A 16419-nucleotide genomic window follows, 5' to 3' on the forward strand; every position below is an offset into this window, starting at 1 on the left:
TAATAATAGGATGAATAGTAAGAAGAGTGAGCGATATCCCTCTACCACATACAGAACATTAGGGAGAACATTTTAGTGGAGAGTCCCTTTAATATGTCCTGTTTCCAATCACATAAAGTGTAGCTGCACTTTTGATACCGTGTAACATCTACGGATAACGTTGAGTAACTCCGCAAACACTTACTTACTCGATCACACTATGTCTTGTAGTCTGGTCACATCCAGAGCTGCACTCAGAGTTCTGCTTGTCAAATGACCCACCCATGAGCTTACACACAGGAGAAAGGCAATATCTGGATTCTGCTAAAGGGCCCTTCTCCTATAGGCAGCTCAGTCCTCCTGGTGCCTCTTATACCTAGACAGCAGCAGTATAACACTTGGGGTGTTTACCCCATGCTCACATGAAAATATTGGGGTGTCTATGCGGTTTCAACCCCCATTTAACTACGGCTTACCTCCATCTCCCCTCAGAGCAACTGCACAGCCTACACTTATATACACCAATGATGTATTCTGCATTCTGGGAAGTTTTAGTTTTATCTCCGAAAGCCGCATCTCTACAAATGCAATACAGCAGGGAACCGTCCGTGCCTCTGGGTGTGACTGGAACATGCAGCGTGATACGAAGTGAGAACAAGGTATTTTGCAGAGCATCTCAACATTATGCAGACGGATGCTCAAAAGTGAAACTACTCTTTTGGCGAAGTTACTGAAACACACATATTGTAGCATTATAGAATGTAGTATTATTATTACAACGCTTTAGGTGGTCACCAGGCACAAGTGGTGCACGGCCGCTTAGTTCTATATCATAAGAAGAGACTCCAAACAATGCAACCAGCCGGCTACATGGTATAGAGTGACCTCCTGCGGACCGACCAACCTCAGCGCCATTGCCGTAGACTGGCTACACCCGCTCTGTACTTTCCCTACCAGTGTCTGTGGATATTACCCCTTATAAGTGAATACAAACCAAACAAAAGACACATAACATGTCAGGGTCACTCTGGGCAAGAGAAAGTGGAGGAAAGCACACATATGTTACCTGTAAAACATATCAGAGACATTGTCTTTAGTTAAATACCCAAACAATGCTTAAAAATAAAGAAAAATAAATAAAGTGAAATTTTAAACTTTTAATAGTGAAATGAGAAATGATTTACTCATAGACTATTGTTGACAGACACAAGAAGCAGTGTCGGGTTACTTACCCATATATATATATATGGTGATTGTAACTAAGGTGATCTGTCCAGCCCTGCCACCACCTACAACGTACGTGCACCAATACCAAACAGTCTGGTATACAGTTCAAAGCGAAACAAGACATATTGTGCTGTTCGGTCCATTGTTTGAGCACTGTCAGACTAGGATAATGGATACTTACAATAACACACTACTTATTAAGGTGACCGACAAAACTCCCAGTCACTTCATACCTATGCCGCTTCCGGAGGTCCCGTTTGAGGTAGAACCGTTGGACCCAGATCCTAAGGAGCTTGAGTTAGCAGATCCGCTTCCTGAAGCAGCCGACCCAGTGCCAGACTGGGAATCCTCCTGTAGTAAGAGGTCGAAGAGTTCACTAGATGCCGAATGGCTGTCATTGTTCCCGCTGTCCTCTGCTGTGTCCGCCTGGAAGAATAAACACTATGAGAACGACGGCTGTTACTAGCCGCAAAATAAGGATCATATGCTTCACAAATAACAGCCCCTATATACAGGAGTAGAACTACTGCGGCCGTACGCTCCATAGTGTGTAATGGGGAGTTCTGATGCCGGCGCACACGGATGCGCCCGCATCAGAACTCTGCGGCTGCAAAGATCATCTGGCCGGTACTGCAGTACCGTCCGGGATGATCTTTTCAGAGAACGGCCGTTCCGTGACCCGGCCAGTCTCTTACGATGTGTGAATACTGCTCCTATATACAAGAATATAACTACTATAAACCAAAAACGGAGATAAAGAAGCTTGGTGAGTGCAAGCTTCTTTATCTCCGTTTTTGGATTATCCTTGTACCTCTACGTGGCTTTTTGCACCCCTATGCTGCATACCGTAGCCTAATTATCCTCACCTTGCATATCCTAGCTCGTGGGCATACATTATATGTTATCGGACTCTGGTGCAAACTCAGAATTTCTTCCTCAGTTATATATAACTACTATAAAACTGCTTCTATATACAGGAATATAACTACTATAATACTGCCCCCTATATACAGGAATATAACTACTATACTACTGCTCCTATATACAGGAATATAACTACTATAATACTGCCCCCTATATACAGGAATATAACTACTATAATACTGCTCCTATATACAGGGATATAACTACTATAATACTGCTCCTATATACAGGAATATAACTACTATAATACTGCCCCCTACATACAGGGATATAACTACTATAATACTGCTCCTATATATAGGAATATAACTACTATAATACTGCCCCCTATATACAGGAATATAACTACTATAATACTGTTCCCTATATACAGGAATATAACTACTATAATACTGCCCCTATATACAGGAATATAACTACTATAATACTGCCCCCTGCCCCCTATATACAGGAATATAACTACTATAATACTGCTCCTATATACAGGAATATAACTATTATACTCCTCCTCCCTATATACAGGAATGTAACCACTATAACCCCTAATTACACTTATATGGGTATATTTTCTATCTTGCGAGCCCAAAACATTGTGTCATCTATAGTCCGATAGTTTCCAAAACTTAGAACAGAACTTACACATTTAATATCCACTTGGTTTTCGGCAGTGGTTCCTTCGGGAGGTTCTGCCGGTTTTGGCATCTCTTCTTGGAGAAGCACCAGCTGTAACGGAGAACTGCTTCTAGAGTTACTAAAAAGCCGCGGATCATCACTCTGAACGTCCTGCTGCTCCTCGGCCGACATGGGAGAAGATGCTCGAGATGTCGGGTCCACAAAGTCGGTGGGAATCTGTGATGGCACAGTCTGGGCAGCGGCTGGCATTCCAGTGTATGGATAAGAAGGTGGACAGGGGTATTGGGTGGGAAAGAATGGCTGAGGTATCTGCTGGTTGATAGGCGGGTACATATTATAATTAGGGAGGAACACTGCCATGAACGTGCCCATGTACGGGGATGGGAACGCTGGGAACGGCTGCATGTTGTAGGACATGTTCGACTGTGGTATAGACTCGGGAGCCACTGACGAATTGGTACAATCTCCAGCTACGGTGGTGCCCATGTGTGGGAGCTGGAACCCTGGCATGGAATATGCCGGCTGCATTGGGATCATCATTGGCGCTGGGAAGGCCATGTTTGAAGGACTTGGGTGTGAGACTTCAGACGGTGGCCAAGACTGTGGCAGAGGTCCAGGCCTTCTCGGTCGCGGTGGTAGATTGGGATGAGATCCATTACTGTCTGATGATTCCATAGGTTTCTGCCTCTTGTGCTTGCCCTGTTTTTTACCTTTTTTCCAGGCTGCCGGAGAAGTTTGCTGAGACGAATGTTCACCTGGTAAAAACAAAAGCACCACAGGGTAACTTCCCCTTCGTTTTTTTTGTTAGGAGTCTAAGGAAACAACGATGTTGGGTCTCGAGAGAGTAGAGGATAAGAAGCGGTGACATCTACCTGGTATACCTTGTTCATGGGAGCAGGCTTTGCTCCGGCTGTCCTGCTGCAGGTAGCTACTGTACGGAGACTGCAGGATCCTCTGACGGAATCGGTCCACATAGTTCTGCTCCTCCTTCTGCGTATGGGCGGATAGAACCTCCTTGGTTAATCCCACCTGCTTAAACTCCTCCGGGGCTACACTGGACCCTGCGGCTTGAGAAGATCTCATATCAATCTGTTCACTGCCACCTGTAGCATCTTCTATGGCGGTAACTTCTGAAGAGGAAGAAGCACAAAGGTTATAGGTAGTCGGACAAGGCTTCTATTAAAAAAAAAAAAAAACACACTACACCCCCAATGATGGGCTACACCTAGGCAGTTGCACACCTGAGCAGACGAACAAAACCAACAGAAATGGGAGTGACAGCAAAAAAGAAGAGAAAAATCAAAAGAGGCATAAAAAGGTAAAACAAACTAAAACGATTCTTGTCTTAGTTTTCAGGATACTTTGCTGAGGTGTTTGGCATGAACCCCTAACAAAACGCACTATGCATCGTATAATGGTGGAAATATGTGACCAAAAAAAAAAAAAAAAAAAAAAAAAAAAGAAAGAAAATCTGGTTTCTCTACCAATACGTGATGGAGTGGGGACAGTTTTTCAGGGTTACAATTATGCAGCGTCCCTAAGATTTCTGCTGAGAATTTCCAGGTGGATTCAGCTTCCGTTTTGGGGATCTAGCCAAGTCTAGGCTACCCGACGTTAGAGTCAGGTCCTCCATCAAAGGAAAAAAAATAAAACATGTTTTCTGACTGAAAACAAAATGTTAAACAATTCTCCAAAAATAATTTTAATTCAATGCTATGGGCTTGTAGAGAAAACTTTTTTTTTTATCTTTCTTCATTATAATCAAAAAATCCATACAGACGAAGTTTTTGAGGGTATAAAAATGATGTACAAAACGGTGGATTCAGCTGCCCAGTGGGGTCGAGATCACAGATTCCTGTTTTAGGGGTTGTCCAAAATTAGAAAAAAAAAAATGTCTGCTTGCTTCTAAAAGCAGTGCCGCACCTGTCCCATTGACTTCAATGAAGCTGCAACCACGTGGACATGTGGGACTCTGCTTTTGGGGAATGGTAGCCATGGTTCTTGGGATAATCGGCATCCAATATGTTTGAGGGATTGGATGCATTTATGGACGTGAAAATCCTTTGCTTTGCTTGTGCTGAAACTCAAGCTTTACCTAGAGCCAGGATAGGGAACCTCCAGCCCCCAGCTGTACCACTACATAGTCCCATCAAGCCCGGACAGCCAATGATGGGGACTGTAGTTCTGCAACAGCTGGGGGGGCCGCAGGTTCCCCATCCCAGAGTCTTTCCTTAATCTTATGGAGCAAGTGAGTGTGGCTTGTTCTTTGAGCACAAACTAAAAGAGTCAGATGCAATAAAGCATATATCTCACACAGTATAAAGCTGCAGAAAAAAAAAAGAAAAACATTTTGACCCTCCCCCTCCCCTCCACCATATAGATACCTGACTCAGGCTGAGGAACATGCACAATGGTACTGCTGTAGCTACACTGGCTGGTGACTGAAACCACACTCATTGCCTTGATGGACAGGGTAAGGTCGGTCAGCGGAGCTCCCACCACAGCGGCCGTTGTCTGAGCATCGGTAGTGACCATCGATTCCGCTGACAATTGACTCGTGGAGATTGGTGCTGGAACATCTTGCAACGATACAAGACAAAGTCGAGGACACTTGAGTTTTTTATTCTTGAAATATCCAGATTTTTTTTCCCCAGTTGGGATCCTGCTTCAAGCCTTTAGTACCAAGCACCATCCTTTGTTCTTTTTTTGTAAATTTTATTTTGCTACCTATCACCACCACTAGGGGGAACCTGTCGCACTGAAACAGCAATGTGATTGGTCTGCAGGCAGCATGTTATAGTACCGGAGGAGCTGAGCAGATTGATTTATAGTTTATGGGGAAAACATTCAATATAACTTCTATTTTAATTACTGCTTATTCTCAGTATAGGAATCCAGTAGGCCGTCCTTATCACTGAATGACAGGGGAAGGCTGTCAATCATTAAGTGACTCCACCCACAGAACAAGCAGCCCTTAAAATGAATAAAATACAAGTTATACTAATTTTTTTCCCACAAGACTATAATATCAATCTGCTCAGCTCTTTCAGCTCTATAACATGACACCTGCCAATTAAATAGAGGCGTTTTCCCTTTAAGAGTGAAAGGAGTGGCGGGAACAGATAGCAATGGTGCTTTGTACTAAACACACACAAACCCTCCAAAGCATTGGACACCAGCATTTCACAGTATTACCGAGAGTAATGAACCTTGAAAGCATTGCAATAAAAATTTTAAATAAAGAAAAATCTACAATGTTGGAACTTTTTTTTTTTTTTGCAACTTTCTTTTCCATAGGGAGAGACTGAAGTCACCAGTGAGTTTAGCCTGATGCAGAAAGAGGATCTGTCACCCCGGCCTTCCATACAACTACAAATTTATCAATAAAATTGACTACTGGGTGTTACCAGTTGAGGGCGTGTTCTAATGGTGCGTTTACACAGACAGATTTATCTGACAGATCTTTGAAGACAAAGCCAGGAATGGATTTAAAAACGGGATATCTCAGTCTTTCCTTTATGACCTGATCCCGGTATATAGTCTGTTCCTGGCTTTGGCTTCAAAGATCTGTCAGATAAATCTGTCTGTGTAAACGCACCATTACACTGTCCAATCAAATCTGTCAGTGGCAGACTTTGTAGGGACACGCCCATTTGGGAATGGCAATGCCCAGCTGTCAATAAGAGAGGATGAGCTGTAAGAAAAGATGTCAGGAGATCAGACAGACCCTCTTTATGAGCACAGTGGCTCCCCCTATGGATGTTCTGCTTCACACATTGGAAACCCCATATCGGAGTTCTCAAAAGATTTCCTGGCAATCCAGCACATCCAGTAATCAGACATGCCTGATGTCGGATTACCAGGAATTCCAGATTATTAGGTGAACTGAGCTTTTCCAATAGTTTCTTGCCCATCATTTCCCAGCGGTGATCGCAGACGGACTGGTCACATGTATGAGCATAATGCTTGGTGGTCGGGGTCCAGTTGAAATGGCCATATTAATGGATTGGCTTCGGCACAGTGATAAAACGTTCAGGAAAAACAATGCAGATGTTGGTGATCTTAGTGTACCATCTCCTTACACTTGGTGTGAATGAACCCCCCTCCCCCACAAAAAAAAAAAAATCAGAAAGGCAAAACAGGAAACAGTGGAAAACATAGCGGCGTGCAGCCACCCAGGACAGGACAACAAGATGACAACCACTCCGTGATATGCTGCCAGGAAGGGTTGTCATGATGTTCTATCCCCCACAAACATGTAACAATTCCTTCTTATTACTATACATAGATACACAGTTATGGTTTCGCTTTTAGTCAAAGAGGGGCTCACATTTTATTCGCTTTGTGTAGAATGGTGGGGCTCACGCTGCGTTTTTCCTATCCATTTAACGTATCTGTTTTTAAAATGGTTACTACTAACGTACACAAAAATGTGGTCAACCACGTTTTTAAAAAAAAAAAAATCAGTTTTGATGCTTTTTTTAATAATGAAAGTCAATGGATTGCACACAATTACATCCATTTTTTCATCCAACGTATATGTTTAACAGACTGCAAAAATGCAGTGTGAACCCGGCTTTCGCCTCTTGTTTTAGGCACGCTGCTTTATAGGGATTGTTAGTAACTGGAAGTTACTTGAAGGTGACTTGTATCTGCAGCAGCAATAGCCACCAGTCCAATAAGGCTCAATGTGCCCAAAGCAGCAGTGTAGCCAGTGTACTTTTTTTAAATTCTCGCTTTGTGTTGGTTTTAGTACAAGAAACAGTTTCTCCATAGATCTTTATTATAAATTTACCTGTTTCTCTTCAGCAGCCTCCTTATTTTCACATATACAGTCTCCAACCCTCATCACTCCTCAGCTTCACATGAATTAGACTAGAAGAAATTCCAGGAGAGGATAGAGAAGGGCTGGAGACCGAGAGGTTTCACTAAACTATAATATATGGAGAACATGCAGAGAAACTAAACAAAATTTATAAAAAATAAAAATAAAAAAAGATCTATAATGGAAAAAATAAATTACGAAGCAAAAATATAAAATGCATTCATGCAAAAAAAAAAAAAAAAAAAACCCTCTTAAAAAGGGGTAGTTCACAAAAAAATGTATTTCAAATCAGCTGGTGTCAGAAATAAAGTGCCACTTTCTGGCACCAGTTGATTTGAAAGAATTTTTTTTGTGAGTGACCTATTCTTTAATAGAACACTAGTATCCCCCACCGACAGCTCCATAGACATAACATGGAGGTAGAATAAGGGAGTAACAATGATAACATTACAGATCCACATTTATTTGGCATTATAAAAAGACACACAGATTAGGTAACTTCATCCTAAGTGATAAAAACATTATGTAAAAAAAGTAACTAAAAAACTGGAAAACTGTGCGGGCATTCCTGATGCTGGCAATAAACTAATGAGCAAAAAACGCCCCCACTACCACTCAGGAAAAAAAAAGGTAAATATTATATGGTCTCGACCATGCTCTAAATTCAATTGTGCAACTACTACGGCTATCAGTGCGGAGACATTGTACCCCCCCCCCTTTAGATACGTGGCAATACAGGAAGGTTCCTGTAACACAGATGAGAAGAGCTGGGTGACAGCTGAACTAGCAGCCATACACATTGTCACTCAGCTTTGCTACAGGTCAGATATACAGCGATATGGGAGCAGGAATGTATCTCTACATCAGGGGTTCCCCCAAGCCATGGCAAAACTACAACTCCCAGGAGGCCCTGACAACCTTCTCAAAGCTGCTGCAAAACAACCATCCCCAGTATGCCCTAACTGTTTAGCACCATGGGAAAGCTGGGTGATTGCCGCAATGCAGAAGCAATGACCAACCTAGAAAAGTCCATCTATCCAGAAGAGGACCACTAAAAGGGGGAGGTGATGCTAAACCCTCTACAGAGAAATGTACATTGGTTACTGGACTAAAAGTTCCTAAGAAATTGCTATGCGTGTGTGTTATAGAGCTGCTAACCCCCAGGGTGAGTTCCTTAAAGCTGCTGTAAAAGGGGTACTCCGGCAAAAATCAACTGGTTTCAGAATGTTATATAGTATTTGTAATTTACGTCTATTTAAAAATATCTTCCAGTACTTATAAGCTGCTGTATGTTCTGCAGGAAGTGGTGTATTCCCTCCAGTCTGACACAGTCCTCTCTGCTGCCACCTCTGTCCATGTCAGGAACTGTCCAAAGCAGCAGCAAATCCCAACAGAAAACCTCTCCTGCTCTGGACAGTTCCTGACATGGACAGAGGTGGCAGTAGAGAGCACTGTGTCAGACTGGAGAGAATACACCACTCCCTGCAGGACACACAGCAACTGATAAGTACTGGAAGACGGGAGATTTTTAAATAGAAGTAATTTACAAATCTGTATAACTTTCGGACACCAGTTTGCTCTTGTACCCCTTTAATAACATTCACATAGATATATATGTAATATTGTCCAGAACAGAGCGGGCACGCTTCCCCATTGTGCTCAGGGATTGTAGAGCTTTCCTCTGCTTCAGGCTGCGGTGGTAGAGGATGACCACAGGGTCCGTCCGTGGCCTTAGTGGACAGGAAGTCTGCTATGTGTAGGAAAATATCTTCCCCCACAGTCACAACTCTCTATCTTCTGTTCTGATAGATTCCTGAAACATTTACATATATATGTGTGAATGTTATTGGCAACTTTTACGGAAGTCATATAATATTAAATATTAAAAGGTTAGTGTTCCTAGTGACAGGAGCGGCTCAAATCCCCCAAACTGAGAAGATCTTTACCTTCCAAGGTCTCCAGGTCGTTCTGTCCGGGGACGCCCTGCTTGTCGTCTTCAGAGGAGGAGGAGGTGGTGTTGGTGGAGGACTCACACTTCCTCTTTAAAGCTGGGATGTTGTAGCTCTCCAGATACCTGAAGAGGAGAATAAAGAAGGGATAGCAAGGGTTAGTGTATAAATTATTGTAAAAAAAAAATCATTGTGAATACATTACTTTCTCTCCTATACTCCAGAGCTGCGCTCACTATTCTGCTGGTGGGGTCACTGTGTACATACATTATATTACTGATCCTGAGTTACATCCTGTATTAAACTCCAGAGCTTCACTCACTATTCTGCTGGTGGGGTCACTGTGTACATTACTTATCCCATATTGTCACCTGGAGCAGAATCCAGTCTATACCTTATAATACTGTCCACACAATTGATCTGCTGGTAGGAGGGGATGTGTTGTCCTTTCCTGGAGGCGTCGCAGGATGACGCTGCATGTCCGTCCACCATCACATTCTCCTGATTTGGTCTCAAGAAAGTGTTCTGACTTGGTTTGACTATGTAGAGAAAAAAAATACTATTACTAATTTTATCTGTCAGTCCTAAAAGGGGTTTACCTACAAACACCATAAGGGTAGCTGTTCAGCAGCCTCACCACTAATCATAAGGACAGGGGCCCTGTGCCCACCTGACAATGGAACGATGGTCAGAAATGCCAGCTGCTATGCCATTCAAGTCTATGGGAGTGATGAAGGTAAATAAAGCGTCTGCCCGCATGTCCACCACTGCTCTGTCCAGCCAAGTGGATTTGGGGACCAGCTGTCATGATGGTGGGACTGGAGAGCGACAGATTATGAGGATGGAGGTCACCCTGGATCTGAGCCATTCAGTCCCCCACCACCTATCCTGTAGACAGGTGATGAGTCTCCTTTATGGGACTAGTCCTGGTGGCCTCCTATGAGTATCCATGATGACGGCAGCCATATTGTCCGGTGTCCTCACCTTTCTGAACCTCTTTGTCCAGCACTTCCCGTCTCTTGGGTGGAGGCTTACTCCTTGTATCGATGTACACCTGCTGCCCAATGTTCTTGATGCGGTTAATGTCAGTACACACCTGCTTCAGAGTCATCTGCCAAATTACAGAAAAACACAAATCATTTAAAGTAAATGGTCCCAGAGTTCTCCAGCACGGCAGCGTAAGTGATATAGACTGTACTGGCCACAGATAGTAGTGTCAGGGCAGCGTATATGATATAGACTGTGTAGAGGCTACAGATAGTAGTGTCAGGGCAGCGTATGTGATATAGACTGTACTGGCCACAGATAGTAGTGTCAGGGCAGCGTATGTGATATAGACTGTACAGGCCACAGATAGTAGTGTCAGGGCAGCGTATGCGATATAGACTGTACAGGCCACAGATAGTAGTGTCAGGGCCTGACCGCATGGCCGCCATACACCACATCCACTGTAGAGTGAGGACATGGTTAACCTCTCATACACTGATATTATACATCTATAAAATTACACAAGGGCCTTACAAAATGTACTGATGTATTTATATCCAGCGAAGTCAATAGGGTCACATGACTCATAGTTAAATGTCTTCTTCTATTACAGGAGATGAAACACCGGAGAAAGGAGAGCGTGTCTGCAACGGCCTTGGGATTTTAAAGGGACTCTGCACAGATGACGCTGTATTACAGGATACTCCTCGAAATCAACAGATGTTAATAAAAAGGAGGCCCTGTTACATGTATATGCCGTGACAGCGCATACACAAAGGGGGACACAGTGATCTCTGCTGCCACCTCTGTCCATGTCAGAACCTGTCCAGAGAAGCAGAAAATCCCCATAGAAAGTCTCATGCTCTGGACAGGTCCAGACATGGACAGAGGTGGCAGCAGAGAGCACTGCGTCAGACTGGAAAGAATAAACCACTTCCTGCAGGACATCTAGCAGCTGATAAGTACTGGAAGACTCTAGATGTTTAAATAGAAGTAAATTACAAATCTGTATAACTTTCTGGTACAAGTAGATTTGAATTAAAAAGATTTTTCACTGGAGTACCCCTTTAATACAATGTCGGAACAACCTGTCTGAAGGATGACTGTCCCCCTGCTTGGAGTACTAAGGACGGAACTGCTTCTAATGAAAGTTATATAGTTCAATCAATGGATTGTGTAAGTCCCACAGGCACGGATGCATTATACACCCCATGGACACCACATCACTAGATATGTATGAAGACCTAGGTGATGGCTGACAATACGTACCGGTTCTTTGTGCGTCTCATCTACACAATTTCCATTGGAATCACTAGATGAGGCGATGCTTATGTAATGCTCATAAGAGCCGTTGCTTCCCAAGCTCCCGTAGCCGCTGGACCCGTTGTTGTGAACCGGCTGCATGATACACAATAGAGACAAGAAGGTCAATGTGGTCACATCCGAGTAAATTATATATATAAGAAAGTAACTGCACATAACCCTGTATGGGCAACTTAACAGGGGGTCCTCAAATAAAAATTTTTATTTATTTTTTATTATTTCAGATCAACTGGTTTCAGAAAGTTATTTAGATTTGTAGATTATTTCTAGTTAAAAATCTCCAGTCTTCCAGTACTTATCAGTTGATGTATGCCCTGTAGGAAGTGGTGTAGTGCTCGCTGCTGCCACCTCTGTCCATGTCAGGAACTGTCCGGAGCAGGAGAGGTTTTCTGGTTCAACGTTTTTATTAGGTTTTCTATGGTGATTAGCTACTGCTCTGGACAGTTCCTGACATGGACAGAGGTGGCAGCAGAGAGCACTGTGTCAGACTGGAGAGAATACACCACTTTTTGCAGGACATACAGCAAATGATAAGTCCTGGGAGACTGGAGATTTTTAAGTTAACAACAAATCTATATAACTTTTTGAAACCAGTTGATTTAAAAAAACAAACAAACAAAAAAAAAAACACATTTAGCTGAAGTACCCCTTTAAGAAGGAAACTTTTAAAGTATTTGAGACTTAAATGCAAAACATACACCTGGGGGACGGATCTCTGCATCAGACTACAAAGCACACCTTAAGGTCCTATTACACCAAGCGATTATCGGCTGTACTTAGCTGATTACTGTCTGTTCCGGACGATAATTGCCTGGTATAATAGGACACCATAGGTTATAAGACCCCGATCAGGTGACATGCATGATGACGGCTCATCATAGTCTTTTAACATACTGAAAAATCCTGATCATGTAACGGCCGGCTGCAACCCCCCAGGCTTTTCCCCGCTTACTGTCTGCGTGTGTAATACACAGGCAGCGAGCGGGGAAGGACTCCTTAACCCGGCCTTTACTCTCCATGTATTGCTAATACAGCATCATGCCTAGCACTACAGTCAGCTCCACCTGAAATGGCTGATAACAGAGAACAAAAGATTATATTCAACAAGGCAGCAACTGCAGAGTAGATGGTGGTCCCTTTAAGAGCTACATGTATATAGGAGAGTAGCGTCCATCCAGCAATCCCCGGAGCGGCCAAAGCTTCTTCTTGTCGGTAAGGAGCCGCTCTCCACTTGGAAGCTTTCATCTTTCTGAAGTGGAGGGCGAGATCCTGCAATCTAGAAGTACTAGAAAGCCATTTTCTTTTTAAGAGCACCGCCCCTATTGATCGGGGGCTACGCTGAAGCGTATACAAGACGACTATCGGGAAAGAAACCTTATTACTGAGGATGCGGCAGCGCTCTATGGGTTTACTATTCTAAATGTAATTCACTTTAACCCTATACTTATTTCTACAAACCTCTGACATGTCATAAGGGGGGGTCTCTGCACCCAGGACTCGCACCGATATAAATTGATATTATAGGGACAGGAGAACACTAGCTATAGAAGCGGCATCCCCCATTCTGGTGCCATCATGAGCGGGAATACAAAGGAAACTTTACTTTAACTAATCCTAAAATTGCATTTAGAAAGAACCTAACTGGGAAGCCCTGGAATCTTCTAGAAGTGATCTATTTTGCTGGATCTCTCATAGACTCCTGTGTGGCTTGACACATGTCAAGTTCTATGCAAAAAGACAAAGCCGCTTATAGAGAAAAGAACCGGGAGCCAAACAAAAGGCGAGCGGCGTTGTCAGCGCAGATGAAGGCCGCTTATACAGAGCCATGTGATGGCACTGACTCATCCGCACACAGATTGGTCAGCGAGCAGGGCGCCAGGCCGTGGGGCAGTGATGTAATACGCCATTGTTCCCTGTGGTGGCAAATTACCTGGCACAATGACGCTGGAGGGAAGGAACAATAGAGGACCTTTCAGAGACTGCCTGGAAAGAAAAGATTACCCGGCCTAAATAGACCCCGAGGCCCAGTCTACTCTCATGTATTCTTCTAGTTTACATAATCTCTTCTCTCCCGAACACCATAAATACGCGGAGGGGAAATAACTATGTCCTGCCAAATGATAAAATGCTGGACACTGACCAGGGCCAAAGAGCCCACCAAACCCCCACAGTTACCTCACCTAGACCCACCTGTCCCAGGGATCACTGGGGGTCACGGATGGATCTGGACCTGAACAAGCAGCCATACAGGGGTCACCCATACGAAGGCCTCCTTAGGTAAGAATAATGCCTGAGGGCAAGGTTGGGACTAGAGATGAACGAATCGACCAGTATCCCAGGACTGGATCCAGCTTTTCCCGACAACCGGATTAAAACATCAGGGAGCGGAACAGAGATAAAACAAAGCACTTTGCTTATATGGGCGATTAGGTCCTCTCTAGTTGGGATCTTCCCAGTGGGCAAGAGTGGGATTTTTAGCCTTTTCCTCTGGGGGGTCACATTCAACCTCAATGTTAAATCACTGACATGTCAGACAGTAATACTAAATGTCAGAGTGATCGTAAGATACAGCCGGGAGAAGCGCACGGTGGAACACTTCACTCCCCACTGCCCCCACTTGTGGGAGTCTAAGCACAGAGACGCCGACCCATCCAAACCTCTTCTAAGTAACATATCAAAAGCCTATTTTTTTTTTAAAGAAACAATAAAGATTTAGGTAATTCAATAAAATCGTCCGTACCTGCAGAAGAACCTTGTAGATCTGTCCCTGCAATTCTTTGATTTCCTTGTCGACGTTGTTGATTTCTGTACTTCGTGTGGCAAAGACGTCTTCATTGAGGGGACCCCTGCAAAGAGAAAAGCGTAGAAATTGTACTTTACGTTCATCACTGTCAAACTAAATGAGCTTGAGAATCCCCATTACGGTCACAACAAGCCTTAAAGGGGTATTCCACTCAGACATAACTTTTGATATGTCACTGTGATTCACCCACCCAGCATTACAAAGAAGCTACAATGTTGCAGATAAAGCCTGCCAGTGGCTTGTTTACATTAGCCGTCTTAGAAGGGAGAGGGAGGAAGGGGAGACAGAGAGAAAAGCTCACACACAGATTTTTGTGTCTTCAGCAGAAAGCAGCAGCTGAGAACTGGGGGAAGGAGACTGAATAGATAACAACAAGTATGGAAGGAATTGTTAGTCTCATCATGGGCAGCAACATATCAAAAGGTATGTTTGAATAGAATACCCCTTTAAAGTGACTGTCTGTCTACAACAGACCTCCTCTTAAGAGATGATGACTGCTAGAGGCCCCGCTGCTACTGGATAGTGGTTGAAGCGGTTGATAAAACACATCCCGCATTCTATATCTTTGTACCTTTGAAACGTGGATAAACTACTAAGTGCATCTAAGTGAAGAGTGCCAGGATCTTCTACTTTCTTGCATGGACATGGGACTTCTCACGGACATAGAGTTCCGCTATCCCTGTGAACTATTACTGGAGAGCGGTCTTACATGGAGTTCACTACAGAGGAGAGCAGCTGAGGCCTCCATAGACAGGATGAGATGTCTAACGGCTTAGAATGGGGATAAGTTGCTGTCACACTTATGGCAGCAGCTTATCTTCCCAAGAACAAAAGGATCGGGAGGTAATAGCCACTTGTACAATCCTCTCTTCTTCTAGTTAGGAGGCCCAATACGCATTAGATATTCAGCCAACACATGTCTAGTAAGTATGGTGGCCTTAAGACACATCCCTTTTGGAGTTCTCCTTCAGGATGAAACTTACGTTCTGACTTTGTGCCGACCAATGATAAACGCCACTTTTCTACTCCAGGGATTGACGAAACTCGACCAGCTGGTGTCCAGTGTGATGTAGTCACCATTCTGGGTGCAGAATCTAATAGGCGAATGCTCAAACGGAGGCTGCCCGGCATACTTCAGGACTAAGGGCAGAAGCCAAAAGAAAAAACATCACACATCATTGTCTGTGTAGCTGCAGAAACATTCTAGTGCAGATATCGCATGTGTAACATGCAGCTTCTGCTTTGGATTTCACTTATGCCAAATTTCCAAATTTACCTTAAAGGGGAACTATGGCATTATTTTCCTTTTAAATCAGCTTGTGTCAGAAAGTTATACAGATTTGTAATTTACTTCTACCTATAAAATCTCCAGTCTTCCAGTATTTATCAGCTGCTGTATGTCCTACAGGAAGTGGTGTCTTTTCTTTCCAGTGTGACACAGTGCTCTCTGCTGCCACCTCTGTCATGTCAGAAACTGTTCAGAGCAGGAGAGGTTTTCTATGGGGATTTGCTACTACTCTGGACAGTTCCTGACATGGACAGAGGTGGTAGCAGAGAGCACTGTGTCAGACTGGAGAGAATACACCACTTCTTACAGGACATACAGCAGCTGATAAGTACTGGAAGACTGGAGATTTTTTAAATAGAAGTACATTACAAATCTGTATAATTTTAACACCTATATTAATAGATAGATGTAGGGAGAGAACAGTGCGTCTCTCTCTAACATTCATAGAATCTCTTTTAAACCCGTCATAAATGGTTTGGGC

The 16419-nt window shown here is 43.5% G+C and overlaps 1 protein-coding gene across 4 annotated transcripts in view; it reads right to left on the minus strand.

Moving 5' to 3' along the window:
* Nucleotides 1-16419, minus strand: part of PER3 (period circadian regulator 3) — a 42415-nt gene that overhangs the window by 3262 nt on the left and 22734 nt on the right. For 2 of the 4 annotated variants that reach the window (XM_069948647.1, XM_069948648.1), the window contains exons 10-19: nt 15634-15790; nt 14588-14693; nt 11794-11922; nt 10522-10648; nt 9932-10076; nt 9535-9662; nt 5148-5342; nt 3636-3893; nt 2770-3518; nt 1440-1632 (exon numbers count right to left, since the gene is read on the minus strand). In XM_069948647.1, the coding sequence (XP_069804748.1) occupies nt 1440-1632; nt 2770-3518; nt 3636-3893; nt 5148-5342; nt 9535-9662; nt 9932-10076; nt 10522-10648; nt 11794-11922; nt 14588-14693; nt 15634-15790 (2187 nt within the window). The remainder of the gene's footprint in view (nt 1-1439; nt 1633-2769; nt 3519-3635; nt 3894-5147; nt 5343-9534; nt 9663-9931; nt 10077-10521; nt 10649-11793; nt 11923-14587; nt 14694-15633; nt 15791-16419) is intronic. The other 2 variants (XM_069948649.1, XM_069948650.1) reach the window with 2 other exon arrangements.

The sequence above is a fragment of the Dendropsophus ebraccatus genome, chromosome 12 (genome assembly GCF_027789765.1).
Source record: "Dendropsophus ebraccatus isolate aDenEbr1 chromosome 12, aDenEbr1.pat, whole genome shotgun sequence".
Lineage (NCBI taxonomy): Eukaryota > Metazoa > Chordata > Amphibia > Anura > Hylidae > Dendropsophus > Dendropsophus ebraccatus.